This window comes from Cottoperca gobio, chromosome 18 (assembly GCF_900634415.1).
Source record: "Cottoperca gobio chromosome 18, fCotGob3.1, whole genome shotgun sequence".
Lineage (NCBI taxonomy): Eukaryota > Metazoa > Chordata > Actinopteri > Perciformes > Bovichtidae > Cottoperca > Cottoperca gobio.
This window is the reverse complement of record NC_041372.1, coordinates 530,246-549,497: the sequence shown is the minus strand read 5'-3', so window position 1 is coordinate 549,497 and position 19,252 is coordinate 530,246. Positions and strand designations below refer to the sequence as shown.

Sequence of the window (19,252 nt, the reverse complement as noted above, 5' to 3'; positions counted from 1 at the left end):
TTATGTAATTAATATATACACACTAACATTATGTAATTAATATATGAATATACACTAACATTATATAATTAATATATGAATATACACTAACATTATGTAATTAATATATGAATATACACTAACATTATATAATTAATATATGAATATACACTAACATTATGTAATTAATATATGAATATACACTAATATTATGTAATTAATATATGAATATACACTAACATTATATAATTAATATATGAATATACACTAACATTATGTAATTAATATATGAATATACACTAACATTATGTAATTAATATATACACACTAACATTATGTAATTAATATATGAATATACACTAACATTATATAATTAATATATGAATATACACTAACATTATGTAATTAATATATGAATATACACTAACATTATATAATTAATATATGAATATACACTAACATTATGTAATTAATATATGAATATACACTAACATTATGTAATTAATATGTAAATACACACTAACATTATGTAATTAATATATGAATATACACTAACATTATATAATTAATATATATACACTAACATTATGTAATTAATATATGAATATACACTAACATTATATAATTAATATATATACACTAACATTATGTAATTAATATATGAATACACACTAACATTATGTAATTAATATATGAATATACACTAACATTATATAATTAATATATATACACTAACATTATGTAATTAATATATGAATATACACTAACATTATATAATTAATATGTAAATACACACTAACATTATGTAATTAATATATGAATATACACTAACATTATATAATTAATATATATACACTAACATTATGTAATTAATATATGAATATACACTAACATTATATAATTAATATATGAATATACACTAACATTATATAATTAATATATGAATACACACTAACATTATATAATTAATATATATACACTAACATTATGTAATTAATATATGAATATACACTAACATTATATAATTAATATATGAATATACACTAACATTATGTAATTAATATATGAATATACACTAACATTATATAATTAATATGTAAATACACACTAACATTATGTAATTAATATATACACACTAACATTATGTAATTAATATATGAATATACACTAACATTATATAATTAATATATGAATATACACTAACATTATGTAATTAATATATATACACTAACATTATATAATTAATATATATACACTAACATTATATAATTAATATATACACACTAACATTATGTAATTAATATATGAATATACACTAACATTATGTAATTAATATATATACACTAACATTATATAATTAATATATATACACTAACATTATGTAATTAATATATACACACTAACATTATGTAATTAATATATGAATATACACTAACATTATATAATTAATATATGAATATACACTAACATTATGTAATTAATATATGAATATACACTAACATTATGTAATTAATATATGAATATACACTAACATTATGTAATTAATATATGAATACACACTAACATTATATAATTAATATATGAATATACACTAACATTATGTAATTAATATATATACACTAACATTATATAATTAATATGTAAATACACACTAACATTATATAATTCATATATGAATATACACTAACATTATGTAATTAATATATGAATATACACTAACATTATGTAATTAATATATGAATATACACTAACATTATATAATTAATATATAAATACACACTAACATTATATAATTAATATATGAATATACACTAACATTATATAATTAATATATAAATACACACTAACATTATATAATTAATATATGAATATACACTAACATTATGTAATTAATATATGAATATACACTAACATTATATAATTAATATATATACACTAACATTATGTAATTAATATATATACACTAACATTATATAATTAATATATGAATATACACTAACATTATATAATTAATATATATACACTAACATTATGTAATTAATATATATACACTAACATTATGTAATTAATATATGAATATACACTAACATTATATAATTAATATATATACACTAACATTATGTAATTAATATATATACACTAACATTATATAATTAATATATATACACTAACATTATGTAATTAATATATGAATATACACTAACATTATATAATTAATATATGAATATACACTAACATTATATAATTAATATATGAATATACACTAACATTATGTAATTAATATAATAATACAAACCTGAATGCGTCCAACAAACATCTAAATGGTACAACCCGAACATTTGGCCAAGAGTATTGCATTAAACTGCACTCAAACACTTTTACACCGAGTCATGCTGCAGGCAACACTTTGACAGTAATGGCTGCTCACTCGCGTGCATCTTTTTTAAACTACCATTTTGTTTTTAACATTCAACATTATAGCAACACCTTTCTAAACAAGCCTGACATTGTTGAAATGCATTTTTATGCTGGAAAGAGTTTTGAAACATCTTGAAATAAAGTAATTCTCACAAAAATCAACGCACAAAGTCACAAGTATTGAGAACAGCAGCAAATGAATCCTTCAGGAGCACAAAGACAGATTTAAATTGAGCATAACTACATGTGGAACAGAACTCTGCTCCTATACTTAGTGTAGCTCTCTATAATAACAATTACCTTTATATGTGCAACATGCAGCAGCAGAGCATCAAACCTAAATGAAGATAGTGCCTGAGTAATGAGGATAATGAGAAATATTACAAACAAACATAAAGAGATCTACAGTCCCATCCGACCGAAGCAGCGAGGTGATCCCTCAGTGATGTGAAGAAGCAGGTACATGTGGAGATAAAGTGGCAGCAGAAGAAGAGGACAATGTTGATCAGAGGACTACACACGGGATACCTTTTCAATATAAATATAAAAAGTGACTTTGGAGCTGGAACAAAGCTTTTTCAGAAACAGTGAACATGTCACGCTGACATGGCACAAACGGTGCACAGCAGGCTGAGGAAGGTGCTGGAAACTGCTGAGCAGACGCCTCTCGCAGCAGATGTCATCAACATGTACGATTGTGACAACATCACGGGGCACAAGCTGCTCATAGAGAGCAGGAAGTCTGAGAGCAACACAGAGAAAAGCAAAGTAACCCGTTAGCTCGCATGCTACAGTTACACTCTGCTCTTACACAAGCAGCACAGATCTCTCCAGAACTAGAAACACTCGCAGAGCATCCACGTGCTCCTCTGAAGCTGCCACGTCCCGAGTTGGGGAAAAGTCTGTTCTGACTTCAGTGGGTTCGTGCCATCACATGCGTGCCACGCTTCCAGAGTTTTCTTCCCAACTGAGGAGCGTTTACGGGAACTTTCACAGTCGGGAGCTAATATGTTCCGATTATTCCGACAGCACATGAATGCAGCACAAACGCCCGATCTCACGATGTTAACAGACGTGAAACAGAGTTTGTGTACCCGCCCTGTGATCCGCTCCAAAATGTAATCCTTCCTCAGCACGTGCTGCACCTTTCACCAAGGTTCATCAACGGCTAGTAACGGAAGCCGAGCCTAAAACATGACCTTCTTAGGGAGGCCATACAGAAACCATACATCTATATGTCTGTACATCTACACGTCTATATACATCTATGTCTATATAGATGTATGTAGAGGAGCTACAATGATGGTATATTTAGAATTATTCATTTAAAAATGTCTTATTGTAGAACGTTTGGTACTTCATGTAATAAATGTTTAGACTGATCCAGGGATTAAGTTCAAATATTTCTTCCTATAGAGCACTAAAGGAAGCACGCAGGCGACAGGAGCAGGATGAACCTCACGCTGTGGTATTTCCAGGACGCAGCGTACCTGTTTCTCCCTCCAGAGCAGGACTCCCTCCTCAATCAGCTGCTGCTTCAGCTGCAAACCCTCGTCCAGGGTCCTCATCTGGCCCTCCACGTACGCCCTCTCTCTCTGCCCCAGATTCCTGCAGGAAGATGCACAGCCCCATCATTACTGAGAAAACGTCGCCCCCACCCCTTCTACGCTCTTTGAGATTGCGCAATCCAATTTTTTTAAGGGCCCACAATGCAGCGGGAGTCCAAAATGGGAAAATAGAAGCATAAATAAGATGGGGGCTCTGCGGCTCAAATGAAATGTTTTTGAAGTCTGGCAAACACAAAGAGCGTGGAGCGTGTGGAAACATAATGAGAGGCTCGGCTCGTGTGTTGGCAGTCAATGAGTCAACAGAAGAGGTGGGTTACCGTATTACTACTACACCCAGCTCCACCCAGCGGGCATCGTATCTCTACTAATACAGCTCACAGAAGAGGGCAGGAACTCACAAGTGTGTGTATTTATTTACAGACGTTGATACAGGGTGGCAATTAGAGAAAATAAATAAATTGTGCACGAGAAACACAGAATACTATTTACTCTACCGTCGGATGTAAAGGTGTAATCTGTCTTCACCTTGTGATGCATATACACATACATGACATGTGTACATGTACACATACACATACATGACATGACATGACATGACATGAGCAGGTCTGAGCTGCGTCAGCTGTTTGAACCACAGTGACATCATGCCCCCTGGTGGCACAGTCCCCCACCAGCACATGAAACACACAGTTTGGATTCATCACTGATACCCTCCTCATAGAAACTGTGGCTGTGTTATATAAATATAAACGTGATAAGATGATATCTGATTGACTGACCAGCACGTGTTCTGGCAGCGAGCGTGGCTGTTGTATTCATCTGAAGCATCGCAGCAGTCTGGAAGAGACGCAGGAGAAATGTCCAAGAGAGCAGATACAACACATGTTAACACACAACAACACACAATAACACAACAACACACACACTAACACACCTACACACATTAACACAACACACGTACATGCATAAATCTCTTTAAATGCTGTTTTCAGCCTCAAATAGGGAGACAGGAGAGGACAGGAGGGAGGACAGGGGACAGGAGGAGGGAGGTGACAGGAGGAGGGACAAGAGGGTGACAGGAGGGAGGACAGGAGAGGACAGGAGGAGGGAGGTGACAGGAGGGAGGACAGGGGACAGGAGAGAGGACAGGAGAGGACAGGAGGGGACAGGAGGAGGGAGGTGACAGGAGGGAGGACAGGGGACAGGAGGGAGGACAAGAGGAGGACAGGAGGGGGGAGGTGACAGGAGGGAGGACAGGGGACAGGAGGAGGGAGGACAGGAGGGAGGGAGGACAGGAGGAGGGAGGACAGGAGGGAGGAAGGATAGGAGGGGACAGGAGGAGGGAGGTGATAGGAGGGAGGAGAGGAGTGGACAGGAGGGGAGGGGACAGAAAGAGGGAGGGGACAGGACAGGAGGGGGGGTGTAGACAGGAGATGTTAACTTCATGTTAATATGAATTCCTTGTGAAACACAAATTGAATTTAGTTTAAAACTTCAGAAATAAAACCTCCGGTCAGTGGAGTTTACTAAAGTTATTGTAATTATTATTATTATTGTAATTATTATTATTATTATTATTATTATTATTATTATTATTATTAGTTCCTCCAGTATGAAAAGCCTCACCACAGATGCCATCATTGACTCGAGATGATGGGATGTAGTGTGGCCGGAAACTCAGGTTGGTGCAGTAGAACCGGCCACGAGGACAGGCGGAGGTGCCTACATGGGGTCAGAGGTCAGCCATGCATCACATTAATCTAAACATATGATACCTAAATAAAATGAATTTAATACATTTATTCAGAGCTGAACCATTAGTCGATCAACTTAAAGACGTCATCTTGGATTTACTGGATACTGAAATAATATATAACATTAACAAGGTCTCAGATTTATCACGTTTACACTGATCACTGCTGCATGGCTCAACTCATCAAAACAAGATGTGAAACACAAAGAGAATGTTCTGTTTCACACATTCAGACAAATGGCTTAAGCACAGAATTATGTTTGTGATCAAAGTCAGTTTGTTCTCAGTTGAATAGTTTAACTATGTTAGAATGATTTCCTCGTGGAAGTCATCACATACTGAATGGATACAGGTGTGGTGACGCTGGGAGTCCAGCAGCAGACGTGTGCAGAGGACGGACGTACTCCTGGTTCTTCGCGGTCACTTTGCACGGAGAGCGTGAGAACCTGACGATGTCTCAGCACCGAACCTTTAGTTTGTTACTGTACTATACGGCTGCGTATAGGGGCCCAGTTTTGGTATTGATAGGCTTCATGTTTTTCTTCTGTGCAGAACTGTATACATGTTCAGTGTTTACTGTATTGTACCGTGTGACATTGAAGGAAAATTAAAAAACAGCTCCAGCTGGTACCTGGTTCATCAGAGCCGTCCTCACAGTCGCAGTAGTCATCGTTCACCTGCTCAAAGGGGATCATCTTGGAGCCATCGATGCACAGAAAGGACTTCCTCTCCCTGTAGAAACGCTTGTCTGTCACACAATATAAAAACATATTACGACATGATGTGCACACAGTGACCAAACAAAAAGGCATCTACAACATGTAGAGTCCAGAGTGTGAAGAAACATGAAGCTTCTCCACATACAGAACATGAGAACACAGAAAGACTAGACACGAGTACTACAACTAAAAAGAAGTGAGAGAAGAAGATTTCTGTGATGTGAAGCCTCCTGCAACATACTTTGTTACAAACTGTGTGCAGGATGACACCTTCAGCACGTGCGGTTACACAACATATGAACATACAAAAGAGTAGACGCTATAATAACATTCAGTCATCATAACTAGAGCTACTGACACCGTGCAGTGAGGCTGAGGACCGGGCTCAGCTCTGAGGGACACCGGGCTAAACTCTGAGGGACACCGGGCTAAACTCTGAGGGACACCGGGCTAAACTCTGAGGGACACCGGGCTAAACTCTGAGAGACACCGGGCTAAACTCTGAGGGACACCGGGCTAAATTCTGTAAACTCTGAGGGACACCTGGCTAAACTCTGAGGGACACCTGGCTAAACTCTGAGGGACACCTGGCTAAACTCTGAGGGACACCTGGCTAAACTCTGAGGGACACCTGGCTAAACTCTGAGGGACACCTGGCTAAACTCTGAGGGACACCTGGCTAAACTCTGAGGGACACCGGGCTAAACTCTGAGGGACACCTGGCTAAACTCTGAGGGACACCGGGCTAAACTCTGAGGGACACCGGGCTAAACTCTGAGGGACACCGGGCTAAACTCTGAGAGACACCGGGCTAAACTCTGAGGGACACCGGGCTAAACTCTGAGAGACACCGGGCTAAACTCTGAGGGACACCGGGCTAAATTCTGTAAACTCTGAGGGACACCGGGCTAAACTCTGAGGGACACCGGGCTAAACTCTGAGAGACACCGGGCTAAACTCTGAGGGACACCGGGCTAAATTCTGTAAACTCTGAGGGACACCGGGCTAAACTCTGAGGGACACCGGGCTAAATTCTGTAAACTCTGAGGGACACCTGGCTAAACTCTGAGGGACACCTGGCTAAACTCTGAGGGACACCTGGCTAAACTCTGAGGGACACCTGGCTAAACTCTGAGGGACACCTGGCTAAACTCTGAGGGACGCCTGGCTAAACTCTGAGGGACACCGGGCTAAACTCTGAGGGACACCTGGCTAAACTCTGAGGGACACCTGGCTAAACTCTGAGGGACGCCTGGCTAAACTCTGAGGGACACCGGGCTAAACTCTGAGGGACACCTGGCTAAACTCTGAGGGACACCTGGCTAAACTCTGAGGGACACCTGGCTAAACTCTGAGGGACACCGGGCTAAACTCTGAGGGACACCTGGCTAAACTCTGAGGGACACCGGGCTAAACTCTGAGGGACACCGGGCTAAACTCTGAGGGACACCTGGCTAAACTCTGAGGGACACCGGGCTAAACTCTGAGGCACACCTGGCTAAACTCTGAGGGACACCGGGCTAAACCTGAGGGACACCGGGCTAAACTCTGAGGGACACCGGGCTAAACTCTGAGGGACACCGGGCTAAACTCTGAGGGACACCGGGCTAAATGCTGTAAACTCTGAGGGACACCGGGCTAAACTCTGAGAGACACATTGCACATTAGCTAGCTGCAGGAGGACAGTCACGGGAACATCACGGGAACATCACGGGGAACTTACAGGACGGAGATATCCCTCTGATCTTCCGGGAGTCTGCAGTACCGCAGCTCGCGGTGATGGTAATAATGAAAGTCAGACTGATGTGGAGACGCATGTCAGAAGACAAGAACCCGCTCACACCCGTTTCAAACATCCAGCATTTAAAGTAGACATGTCCTCACTTCCTCAAACATACGGTCTCGTGACGTTTCTGAGCCTTCCCATTGGCTTTAATTCGAGCCGCGAATGACTCTGATGACCAATCACGAGGGAGCATGTTGCTCACGTTCCTGATTCAGACTTTATCGACCTTTTTAAAATGCACAGACTCGCAATGTGCGAGCTTTTTATTGTTGCAAAAGTAACGTTAGTTCATGTGTGTGTAATGTGTTCGCATGATCACTCACAGACTGTCACAGATGCATGTCGGGTAACGTGATGCAGCAGCAGCACGAGCTCAGGTGTTACTGATCACTAACATGGCTCTGTAATATTCAGGAGACTATCATCAAATACCAACGATAACACACGAACAGCTTCAACAGTGAATTATGAAACAAAGAAATAAAGTACAAATAGAGTAACTTCTCATCAAATAAACACAAAGTACAGAGAAGGAGAGGGAGAAGAAAAGTGAGACAGAAATCTCGAATACAACTATTTGGATAATGGATTAATTGTTGAAGTAATTTTTCATGCAATAATGTCAGAAAGAGCTGTTAATTATGGAGTTTATATCAGATTAAGATATATTAAGACATCGCATTGCCCTCTGATGGGCGTTTCCCACTATACTAGTATTTGAAAAAATAATCAGCAGATTAATCGATAATAAAAACACTTGTTAGTTGTTATTAAAGATGAAGTCATGAAACTCTCCAGCTGAATGAGCAGAAGTTTAACCACAAAGACATCATCCCTTTTCATCTTTATTTCACAATGTCTATCTACAGATGTATCACATATATTTAATGAGTGCATTTCTGATGGTAACAAGTTAACACATGTGTGCCATATTATCCAAACTGTTAAAAGTGGTTCTGCCTTTACATGTACTGATCACAACCTGCCTGTATGGATTTAATGCATTGCTGTCTTGTTTGTTTTATGTATCTTTATTTAACTAGCTTTTGACTTTAGAAAACCAATAATAATGTCAGATGGTTCTGACACTACGCAAGAGTGAAAGTAATCATTCACTACATGGTGACACTTTAACTGTACAGCACTATAGCCCTAATGAAGATAAGATTCTTTATTCAAATATGTTGTGGGAAGATAGATAGAGAGATACATACATGCACATTTATACACATGGACACACACATTATTGGTCATTTAGCAGACACTCTTATCCAGACTTACAGTGAACTCACTACAGACAGTCTCTCTGGTTTAAGTTGTTCAGGGGCTCAATGGTGCAGCCCTGGTGTTGAACTCACAACCTTCCGGTGTTGTATTTGGAAGCCGTACCACACACACACACACACACACACCTTCACCCTGAGCTGCTCCAAACTCTCCCTGTAGTTAGTTCACTGTAAATCGTCTGCTAAATGACCTGTAATGTAATGAACTAACTACAGTGAACCTGAAACACACATATATACAAAGATATTATTGGCACAAAGGCATAAACTAAACAAGAGCTGGTTTTATAACTTTATTAATAATAAACAATATTTACAACTTGTACAGGATAAAAAATAAACTGACTTGAACAGGCCCTTGAACATTACATCTGACCATTTAAGAATCATATTTTAATTCAGTCCTTTGTCACTGCTGAGTCTCGTGTACAGGCCCGTGCTGCACAGGGACTCCTTGCTCTGCAGGTAAGAAAGGTCCCGGATCATACCCGGGAAGGAGTATGTGTCCAGGGGAGGCCGCAGTGGAAACACTGGCATCAGTCCAGAGGTCATGTACGGTGACATAAAACCTGCCATACCACCGTTTGCAGAGGAGTAGGTCAGCCGGAGGGGGCTGACACCGAGGCGGGGGCTGAGCCCGAACAGAGCGTCCCCCCCGGCAGTCGGCGGCGGCATGTGCAGCGGGGAGAAGGCAGACCTGTTCCCCAGAGCACCGAGCGCTGCAGGCAGCCCGACAGAAGGATGCTTAGACAGAGACGAGCCTTCAGTGTCCAGTTTGTTCTCCTTGGAGCTCAGCACCAGCTCAATGGACCTGACTAGGTCACCTTTACACGTCCTCACCATAGACTCCAGGGTGTCCCGCCTCTGGTGGGGGAAGATCTTGGCCATGATGTCGGTAGGGTCCCGGTCCAGACTTCGGAAGTCCCCGGGTTTCTCCGACTCGCTGCCTGACTCCGGATCCGAGGAGGAGAGTGACCTGTGCGGACTCTCTGTGTGTTCTGAGCGCTGGTCAGACACCGGGGATGGACTTTCATCGTTCAGTGAAGTGCGGCTGTCCTTGTTTGGAGACACGTCTCTCTGCTCAGCTGCAGAGAGCAGCCGTGCGGTGTGTGGGGCAAACAGGGGGCAACCCATGAACCCACTGTACAAATTGTACTTGCTCAGTTTGTCATCTGAAAGGAAACAGCTGGTTTAAAATCACGTGTGCGTAAAAGTATTTCAAAGTAAATGATATATGCTTCTTGTATTTAGCAGTAACTTGAATGGAACACGAACTGCAAATAAACTATAATAAGTATATCTGACTTAATTCAAATCATTTATAGTAAGTGATGGAAGAATCATTTCCTATTTAGACAGAAGATGGTACACCTTTGTGTTTCTAACTCACCATATTTGTGGTTCTCTGCTCCAAACACATTGACCCTGTGAGCAGTTGGAGTGCTGCTGCTAGCAGCCGGTGCCGCCTGAGGGGCTCCTGTCTCCCCGGCACTGACTCCGGAGCCCCCGGGGTACATAAGCAGGAGCTCCCGAGCCTCGCACTCCTCCTGGGCTTGCTGCCTCCTCAGAGCCACCTGCGCGGCCATCACGCGCTGCCTCTCCGCTATCAGCGTGCACTTTGCGCACACGCAGTCTCTCCAGCGACAGAAGCGCTTGTGGCCTTTTAGCGCGGACACCACACCGTGGTTTCTGCATCTGGCGCACTTCGGGGTGCGGGGGTACCCCCTCTCCAGAGCCGGGTTACAGGCCCGGAGGAAGAGAGGCGGGGGGCGCAGGAGAGACGGGGGAACATGCAAACCTCCGAGTGGGCTGGCTCTGTGCCCGGCCAGGCCGAGCGGTGTGATCCTGCTCTCCATTACACACCAAGTGTTAAAGTCCAGCACTGTTAATACTCAGTGGTGCAGCTCCTCTGAGTGACTGACTGCCACTGGTCCCTGGAGCAGCGCCCTTAAGAGGCTCCTCCAGGTGCTGGGACATGAAATACAACACCCGGCACTCCCCTTTCCTCTGCAGCCTCCCAACACCCGATCATGTTTGTTTGTATCCCGGATGAGTAGTGCTCTAATCTGATGCTCCCGAGCCTACAGGCAGCTGCAGGTTCAGAAAAAGTGAGGCCTCCCAGGACAACACTTTGTACGACATTTAAACTGAGATCTGCAGGGAATTATATTCAAAATCACATGAAGTGTTGTATGTTTAATATGCATCATCAGTCACAACGTGTTGCTTTGTTCAATTAGGAAGAAGAAAGAAAACTTTTTTCCAAAGAGGACAGAAAGTTACAACATGTTCTTTGTTTTGAGTCTTTAACATGTGCGCTCTTTATGTTGTGTATGCAGTGGTGTCACTGACTGCACACATCATGTTCTTTAGGATGCATGTGTTTGTGTACCTGTTAATACACTTTGACTTGAGACACACCATGTTGCCTCAGGTCAGCTTCATACAATGAGCCTCGGTGGCTGCCCTACTGAGCGATGAATATTCAGCATTAGTAAGGCTGTTAACACAACAATGGGCCTAATAGCCACAAAAGCAACAGGTAATTATCTACCTGGTTATTCTGTTCAACAAATTAGCTTGACAAAAGAGCCATCTGTCAACAGACAGCCAGCGTGAGAGGCGCATCACTAATCACAGCTTGTCACATGTTTCATTCATTTCTGTGCATTCAAACCGGATCCAGTTACACGCAGCAGATTGACTGTTATTACACAGATAAACAGCATGAGCGTGACAAACACAGAGGCAGCCAGGCACCTGGGGAGACACTGCACTGTCAGACATGCATTTACACTGTTCTCTATTCCCTGCAAAAGTGTCCAGAGATGTGTCCAACAGTTTTATGATGACAGCAGATGTGAGTGATGGATGCAGATGTAAGACAGGAGTAATGGATGCAGATGTAAGACAGGAGTAATGGATGCAGATGTAAAACAGGAGTGATGGAGTGATGGATGCAGATGTAAGACAGGAGTAATAGATGTAATGTAAGACAGGAGTAATAGATGCAGATGTAAGACTGGAGTGATGAATGGAGATGTAAGACAGGAGTGATTGATGCAGATGTAAGACAGGAGTGATGGATGCAGATGTAAGACAGGAGTAATGGATGCAGATGTAAGACAGGAGTAACGGATGGAGATGTAAGACAGGAGTAATGGATGCAGATGTAAGACAGGAGTAATGGATGGAGATGTAAGACAGGAGTAACGGATGGAGATGTAAGACAGGAGTAACGGATGGAGATGTAAGACAGGAGTAATGGATGCAGATGTAAGACAGGAGTAATGGATGCAGATGTAAGACAGGAGTAACGGATGCAGATGTAAGACAGGAGTAATGGATGGAGATGTAAGACAGGAGTAATGGATGCAGATGTAAGACGGGAGTAATTCGATGGAGATGTAAGACAAGAGTAATAAATGGAGATGTAAGTCAGGAGTAATGGATGCAGATGTAAGACAGGAGTAATGGATGTGGATGTAAGACAGGAGCAATGGATGCAGATGTAAGACGGGAGTAATAGATGCAGATGTAAGACAGGAGTAATGGATGCAGATGTAAAACGGGAGTAATGGATGCAGACGTAAGACTGGAGTAATGGATGGAGATGTAAGACAGGAGTAATGGATGGAGATGTAAGACAGAAGTAATGGATGGAGATGTAAGACAAGAGTAATGAATGGAGATGTAAGTCAGGAGTAATGGATGCAGATGTAAGACAGGAGTAATGGATGCAGATGTAATGCATGTGCACAAGCAAACACAGCATATGTATGTATGTGTGTAACAAAGGCATGCAGAGTTACAACAGAGTTATCGCAAAGATTGGAAAAGCGCTTTATAAAAACAGTCCATTTAGATGTTCCACAGTGGTGATGGGCAGGGGTTAGCTGCAGCTGTGCAGGACATCATTTGAGATGCATCCATCAACACAGAATGCTAAAAACATAAATACATGGCACATGCAGTGTTTATCATTTCATCTCTGTGGAAGGCACATGAAGCTGCTCTCTCCTGGATTGTTATACAGAACGTTTATGGAGCAGGTCGAGCTTTTATCTGCAGGATGCTGTTGTGTAAATGTGTGTCACTATGTATATTATGTACTATATAATATGTATATTGAGCTTTAGAAAGGTTTCACTCTTACTTCTAATGACCCTGAGGAGGAGAATGGGACAAAAACACTGTTTGAATTGGATTTTGGGTTAAAGCTTATATTAGCTATATGTTATATTTGCTCCCTAACTCTCTTCTGTTGGTGTCAGGATTACTTCAAAGTGCCTTCAGACCCGATCAGGTTCACCTCTAGACAAGCTAATTTCTACTCTTAATCAAATACACAGAACAGCTAGCACATACTCTGCATTATAGAAAACCTTTGGTCCAGTTCTACGGTCTGTTTCCGCATCACACAAGGATGGGGTTAGAGGAGGTGCAGTTGGAGTAGACAGTGTCTCAATTGTGTTCTGAGCAGATCTGCTCATGTCAGGTTTGGTGTTTCATCACAGCCGTGAGCCTCAGAGCACCGGGCTTTATCAGAGCCGCTGCTTATCTGGAGCGAGGTGGCTGAGAATCTACAACACATCTCACTAAACCTGATTCTGTCTCCCACTGTCAGGGGGGGGGGCAGAATCAGTAAATCATGGTAACTTGTATATTTTATAATATACTGTCACAGTGATTGTTGCCCAGGAAGGCTGAAGATCATGTTGCTCTGAGTCACAGTAAAGACTTGTCTCCATTGTTTGGGAACAGCCAGCTCTCAGGTTACAGATTCCTGCCCTTCAGCAGGGTCGTCCCCTTCATGTGTTTACTCTCTCATCTGTCCTGACGGGTGGATGACCACCACTGATGCTGTGATCAGCAGCTCCATCCTTTACAGCCACCTTTATATGAATATTTATATTGTATAAATAAACAGAAAGACAGACACAGCTGATGTGTGCTCCATGTGTGGCCCTGCTTTTAGTTTAGTTTAAGATCATTCCTGGTTTTATTTTCGCGCCTGCTGCTGCCTCTATTTACGACGCCTGCAGCAGAAGTTACAAATATTCTCACATGTTCCTCTGGAGATCAGACCGGGAGCTTTGAGCTGCAAACATCCACACGGAAACATGGAGGCAGAGTTTTGTTCCTTTGATTGCAGGGATCATTGTGGTATAATTCACTTTAATTAAAAATGTTCATAATGCTATTCTGTTCTTCTGTTTGAAATATTTGTGGATGGAAATAATTGTGTAAAGATAGCTGACATATTATTATTACAGGCCATGCATCCACATTACACTCATACACACACCTGTGCATTTGAATACACAGGACAATAGATTTCCCTCCTTTCCCCTTCCTCTCTATCTTCTGCCATCTTCTGATCCCCTATTCAGGGACCCCCCCCCACCACACACACACACACACACACACACACACAGCTTTACTGGTGGTCTGAGTCTGCTAGGTATCCATCAGGGCCCCTCACTTAGCCCGGCAGCGCCTCACTGCCAGGGAACAATGCAGGGCCAAACACAGCCCGTGTGTGTGTGTGTGTGTGTGTGTGTGTGTGTGTGTGTGTGTGTGTGTGTGTGTGTGTGTGTGTGTGTGTGTGTTTTAATCATGCATATTACATCTGCATCAACACAGTGCATCTGTAAAGAGATGCAGGTTCACTTCTACATACTGGCTCACTGTGTGTGTGAGTGTGCAGGCATTTAGGTGCTTTAAGTGCTAATTACGTGTGTGTGTGTGTGTGGGGGGGGGGGGGGGGGGACGGGGGGGGGGGGACGGACATTAGTACTTTGAAAGGTTTCAGGTCAGGTGCCAGTGAATGTCTACGTTGAGCTTTAACCCGACAGTTCCTCGCCCGGCTCTTTCTGTTTCCTTCTTTATTTAACGATACACTAGCGAGGAGAACTCAACAATGCATAACTTAGTGGCAGACGAGCACATCCCTCTGTGAAGGATTTAAAGAATCAAGTTTCTAAGTGTGTGTTTGTTTCTTAAAGATGTGCCACTTGACAGACTCTGACGAGGAAATGGATGTTAATGATAGACACAACGTGGGAAAGAACTTTCTCTGCAAATACGAAGATGCACTTTAGTGAATATGTCAGAGGTGACACATGCAAAATATTAGTTTTGTATGATTTATTTGTACATGTATGTAGATTTAAAAAGAGCTTCTGTATTGATTGTTTCAGATTAACTGTTAGCTACTGAAAGGGAGATTCTCCCTGTCCTCATCCTCATATACAAATAATCAAACAATCAGACCTCCAAAGACTTGTTTACAGGATCTGTCGACGTCCTCGTGCTGAATTTGTGTTTGCTGTGAAGATTTCCTCCAGCTGTGAGCTTCAGGAAGGATCAGAGGAAAGAATATTCTCTCTGATGTTCGAGAGGCAACCAAATCTGTGTGTTCTTGTCATAATGAGTGCAGTTGAGCCTGCAGGAGGAGGTGAGTCTGTAGAAGGAGGTGAGCCTGCAGGAGGTGGTGAGCCTGCAGAAGGAGGTGAGCCTGTAGGAGGAGGTGAGTCTGTAGAAGGAGGAGGTGAGCATGCAGGAGGTGGTGAGCCTGCAGGAGGAGTTGAGCCTGCAGGAGGAGGTGAGTCTGCAGGAGGAGGTGAGTCTGTAGAAGGAGGTGAGCCTGCAGGAGGTGGTGAGCCTGCGTGAGCCTGCAGGAGGAGTTGAGCCTGCAGGAGGAGGAGAGCCTGCAGGAGGAGGTGAGTCTGCAGGAGGAGGAGAGCCTGCAGGAGGAGGTGAGTCTGCAGGAGTTGGTGAGCCTGCGTGAGTCTACAGGAGGATGTGAGTCTGCAGGAGGAGGTGAGTCTGCAGGAGGAGGAGAGCCTGCAGGAGGAGGTGAGCCTGCAGGAGGTGGTGAGCCTGCAGAAGGAGGTGAGCCTGTAGGAGGAGGTGAGCCTGTGTGAGTCTACAGGAGGAGGTGAACCTGCAGGAGAAGGTGAGTCTGTAGAAGGAGGAGGTGAGCATGCAGGAGGTGGTGAGCCTGCAGGAGGAGTTGAGCCTGCAGGAGGAGGTGACTCTATAGGAGGAGGTGAGTCTGTAGAAGGAGGTGAGCCTGCAGGAGGTGGTGAGCCTGCGTGAGCCTGCAGGAGGAGTTGAGCCTGCAGGAGGAGGTTAGTCTGTAGAAGGAGGTGAGTCTGTAGAAGGAGGTGAGCCTGCAGGAGGTGGTGAGCCTGCAGAAGGAGGTGAGCCTGCAGGAGGAGGTGAGTCTGTAGAAGGAGGTGAGCCTGCAGGAGGTGGTGAGCCTGCAGAAGGAGGTGAGCCTGTAGGAGGAGGTGAGCCTGTGTGAGTCTACAGGAGGAGGTGAACCTGCAGGAGAAGGTGAGTCTGTAGAAGGAGGAGGTGAGCATGCAGGAGGTGGTGAGCCTGCAGGAGGAGTTGAGCCTGCAGGAGGAGGTGTGTCTGCAGGAGGAGGTGAGTCTGTAGAAGGAGGTGAGCCTGCAGGAGGTGGTGAGCCTGCGTGAGCCTGCAGGAGGAGTTGAGCCTGCAGGAGGAGGTTAGTCTGTAGAAGGAGGTGAGTCTGCAGGAGGAGGTGAGTCTGCAGGAGGAGGAGAGCATGCAGGAGGAGGTGAGTCTGCAGGAGGAGGAGAGCCTGCAGGAGGAGGTGAGTCTGCAGGAGTTGGTGAGCCTGCGTGAGTCTACAGGAGGATGTGAGTCTGCAGGAGGAGGTGAGTCTGCAGGAGGAGGAGAGCCTGCAGGAGGAGGTGAGTCTGCAGGAGTTGGTGAGCCTGCGTGAGTCTACAGGAGGAGGTGAGTCTGCAGGAGGTGGTGAGTCTGCAGGAGGAGGTGAGTCCCTACGAGGAGGTTAGCCTGTAGGAGGAGGTGAGCCTGTAGGAGGAGGTGAGTCTGCAGGAGGAGGTGAGCCTGTAGGAGGAGGTGAGTCTCTACGAGGAGGTGAGTCTGCAGGAGGAGGTGAGTCTGCGGGAGGAGGTGAGTCTTCAGGAGGAGGTGAGTCTGCAGGAGAAGGTGAGTCTCTACGAGGAGGTGAGTCAACAGGAGGAGGTGAGTCTCTACGAGGAGGTGAGTCACAGGAGGAGGTGAGTCTGTAGGAGGAGGTGAGTCTGCAGGAGGAGGTGAGTCTCTACGAGTAGGTGAGCCTGCAGGAGGAGGTGAGTCTGCGGGAGGTGGTGAGTCTGCAGGAGGAGGTGAGCCTGCAGGAGGAGGTGAGTCTCTAGGAGGAGGTGAGCCTGCAGGAGGAGGTGAGTCTCTAGGAGGAGGTGAGCCTGCAGGAGGAGGTGAGTCTGCAGGAGGAGGTGAGTCTCTAGGAGGCGGTGAGTCTGTAGGAGGAGGTGAGCCTGCAGGAGGAGGTGAGTCTCTAAGAGGAGGTGAGTCTCCAGGAGGAGGTGAGTCTGCAGGAGGAGGTGAGTCTCCAGGAGGAGGTGAGTCTGCAGGAGGAGGTGAGTCTCCAGGAGGAGGTGAGTCTCTACGAGGAGGTGAGTTTGCAGAAGGAGGTGAGTCTGCAGGAGGAGGTGAGTCTGTAGGAGGAGGTGAGTCTCCAGGAAGAGGTGAGTCTGCAGGAGGAGGTGAGTCTCTAGGAGGAGGTGAGCATGCAGGAGGAGGTGAGTCTCCAGGAGGAGGTGAGTATGCTGGAGGAGGTGAGTCTCCAGGAAGAGGTGAGTCTGCAGGAGGAGGTGAGTCTCTATGAGGAGGTGAGTCTGCAGGAGGAGATGAGTCTCCAGGAAGAGGTGAGTCTGCAGGAGGAGGTGAGTCTCCAGGAATAGGTGAGTCTGCAGGAGGAGGTGAGTCTCCAGGAGGAGGTGAGTCTGCAGGAGGAGGTGAGTCTCCAGGAGGAGGTGAGTCTCTACGAGGAGGTGAGTCTGCAGGAGGAGGTGAGTCTGCAGGAGGAGGTGCTATCAGATGAAGTGCTGCACATATCTGCAGGGTGTTCTAGGAAAGTACTCCAGACACTAAGAGCTGACACATTGTTCAACATTGTTCCACATTGTTCCACATTGTTCCACATTGTTCCACATTGTCTCTGGTACAAACTGTGCACACATCAGATGAGAGCTGACAGATTAAAGGAAACATGAATCAGCTTGTGTGCACTGTGTTTTGATGAGAATATCTGAGTATGTGTTTTATTACATTTCTGTTGTACTGGTTTGAATCCAACGGGACACATCTGACCTTCATGTGTGAGTGGAATAATCAGGAGCACAAAATGAACCACGTGTGGAATAAATGTCCACGAGGCACAAACACAGCCCGAGCCGGCCCTGCTGCCCCATCACCTGTGTTCACCTCCCACACAGGAAACCAGTAAGACCAGCTCCACTTGTTACTCCACCTGTTACAGTTGAACAGAGATAACTTTCTTATCTTTATCTCAGCTTATCTTCTTTGACCTGTTGTTGTGCTTTTTTCTCGCAGCACATGACCTTTCAGTCAGACGGCGGTGCAGAGATTTAAAAATATGATTAATCAAGTAAGGTAATTAATTTATAATATGCCAATTTACAAATGAAATATTTAGATAATATATTGTTTTTATTATGAATTTATGAACTTAATTGCTGTTATTTTGGACAGTGTTCTTACTAAATAAGACTTTAATCTAAAAGCAAAATGCAGCAAAACTTCTCTAACCAGGAGGTTACATGACACTGAATAAAAAATTCAAAAGTCCACAAATTCAAAAAGACAACAAAACATGAAACATGGTCCTGAGGTGAAACCCGATGTTTTATAAACAGCAACATGTTTGCAGTTTTACAGTA

The 19,252-nt window shown here is 43.5% G+C and overlaps 2 protein-coding genes across 3 annotated transcripts in view; both read right to left on the bottom strand.

Moving 5' to 3' along the window:
* LOC115024065 (glucosidase 2 subunit beta-like) overlaps window positions 1-8,329 on the bottom strand; it is an 88,955-nt gene extending 80,626 nt beyond the window's left edge. For both annotated transcript variants that reach the window (XM_029455452.1, XM_029455451.1), the window contains exons 1-5: window positions 8,161-8,329; window positions 6,350-6,466; window positions 5,592-5,687; window positions 4,745-4,802; window positions 3,888-4,005 (exon numbers count right to left, since the gene is read on the bottom strand). In XM_029455452.1, coding sequence (XP_029311312.1) covers window positions 3,888-4,005; window positions 4,745-4,802; window positions 5,592-5,687; window positions 6,350-6,466; window positions 8,161-8,293 — 522 coding nt within the window. In that variant the 5' untranslated portion in view covers window positions 8,294-8,329. The remainder of the gene's footprint in view (window positions 1-3,887; window positions 4,006-4,744; window positions 4,803-5,591; window positions 5,688-6,349; window positions 6,467-8,160) is intronic.
* A 1,465-nt stretch (window positions 8,330-9,794) lies between these two features.
* On the bottom strand, window positions 9,795-11,365 carry dmrta2 (DMRT-like family A2). Its single transcript, XM_029454887.1, has 2 exons — window positions 10,900-11,365; window positions 9,795-10,681 (listed from the first exon to the last, which is right to left on the bottom strand). Exons 1-2 carry the CDS (start codon window positions 11,363-11,365, stop codon window positions 9,903-9,905), a joined length of 1,245 nt encoding a protein of 414 aa, XP_029310747.1. The 3' UTR covers window positions 9,795-9,902.
* Window positions 11,366-19,252: the final 7,887 nt, after the last annotated feature.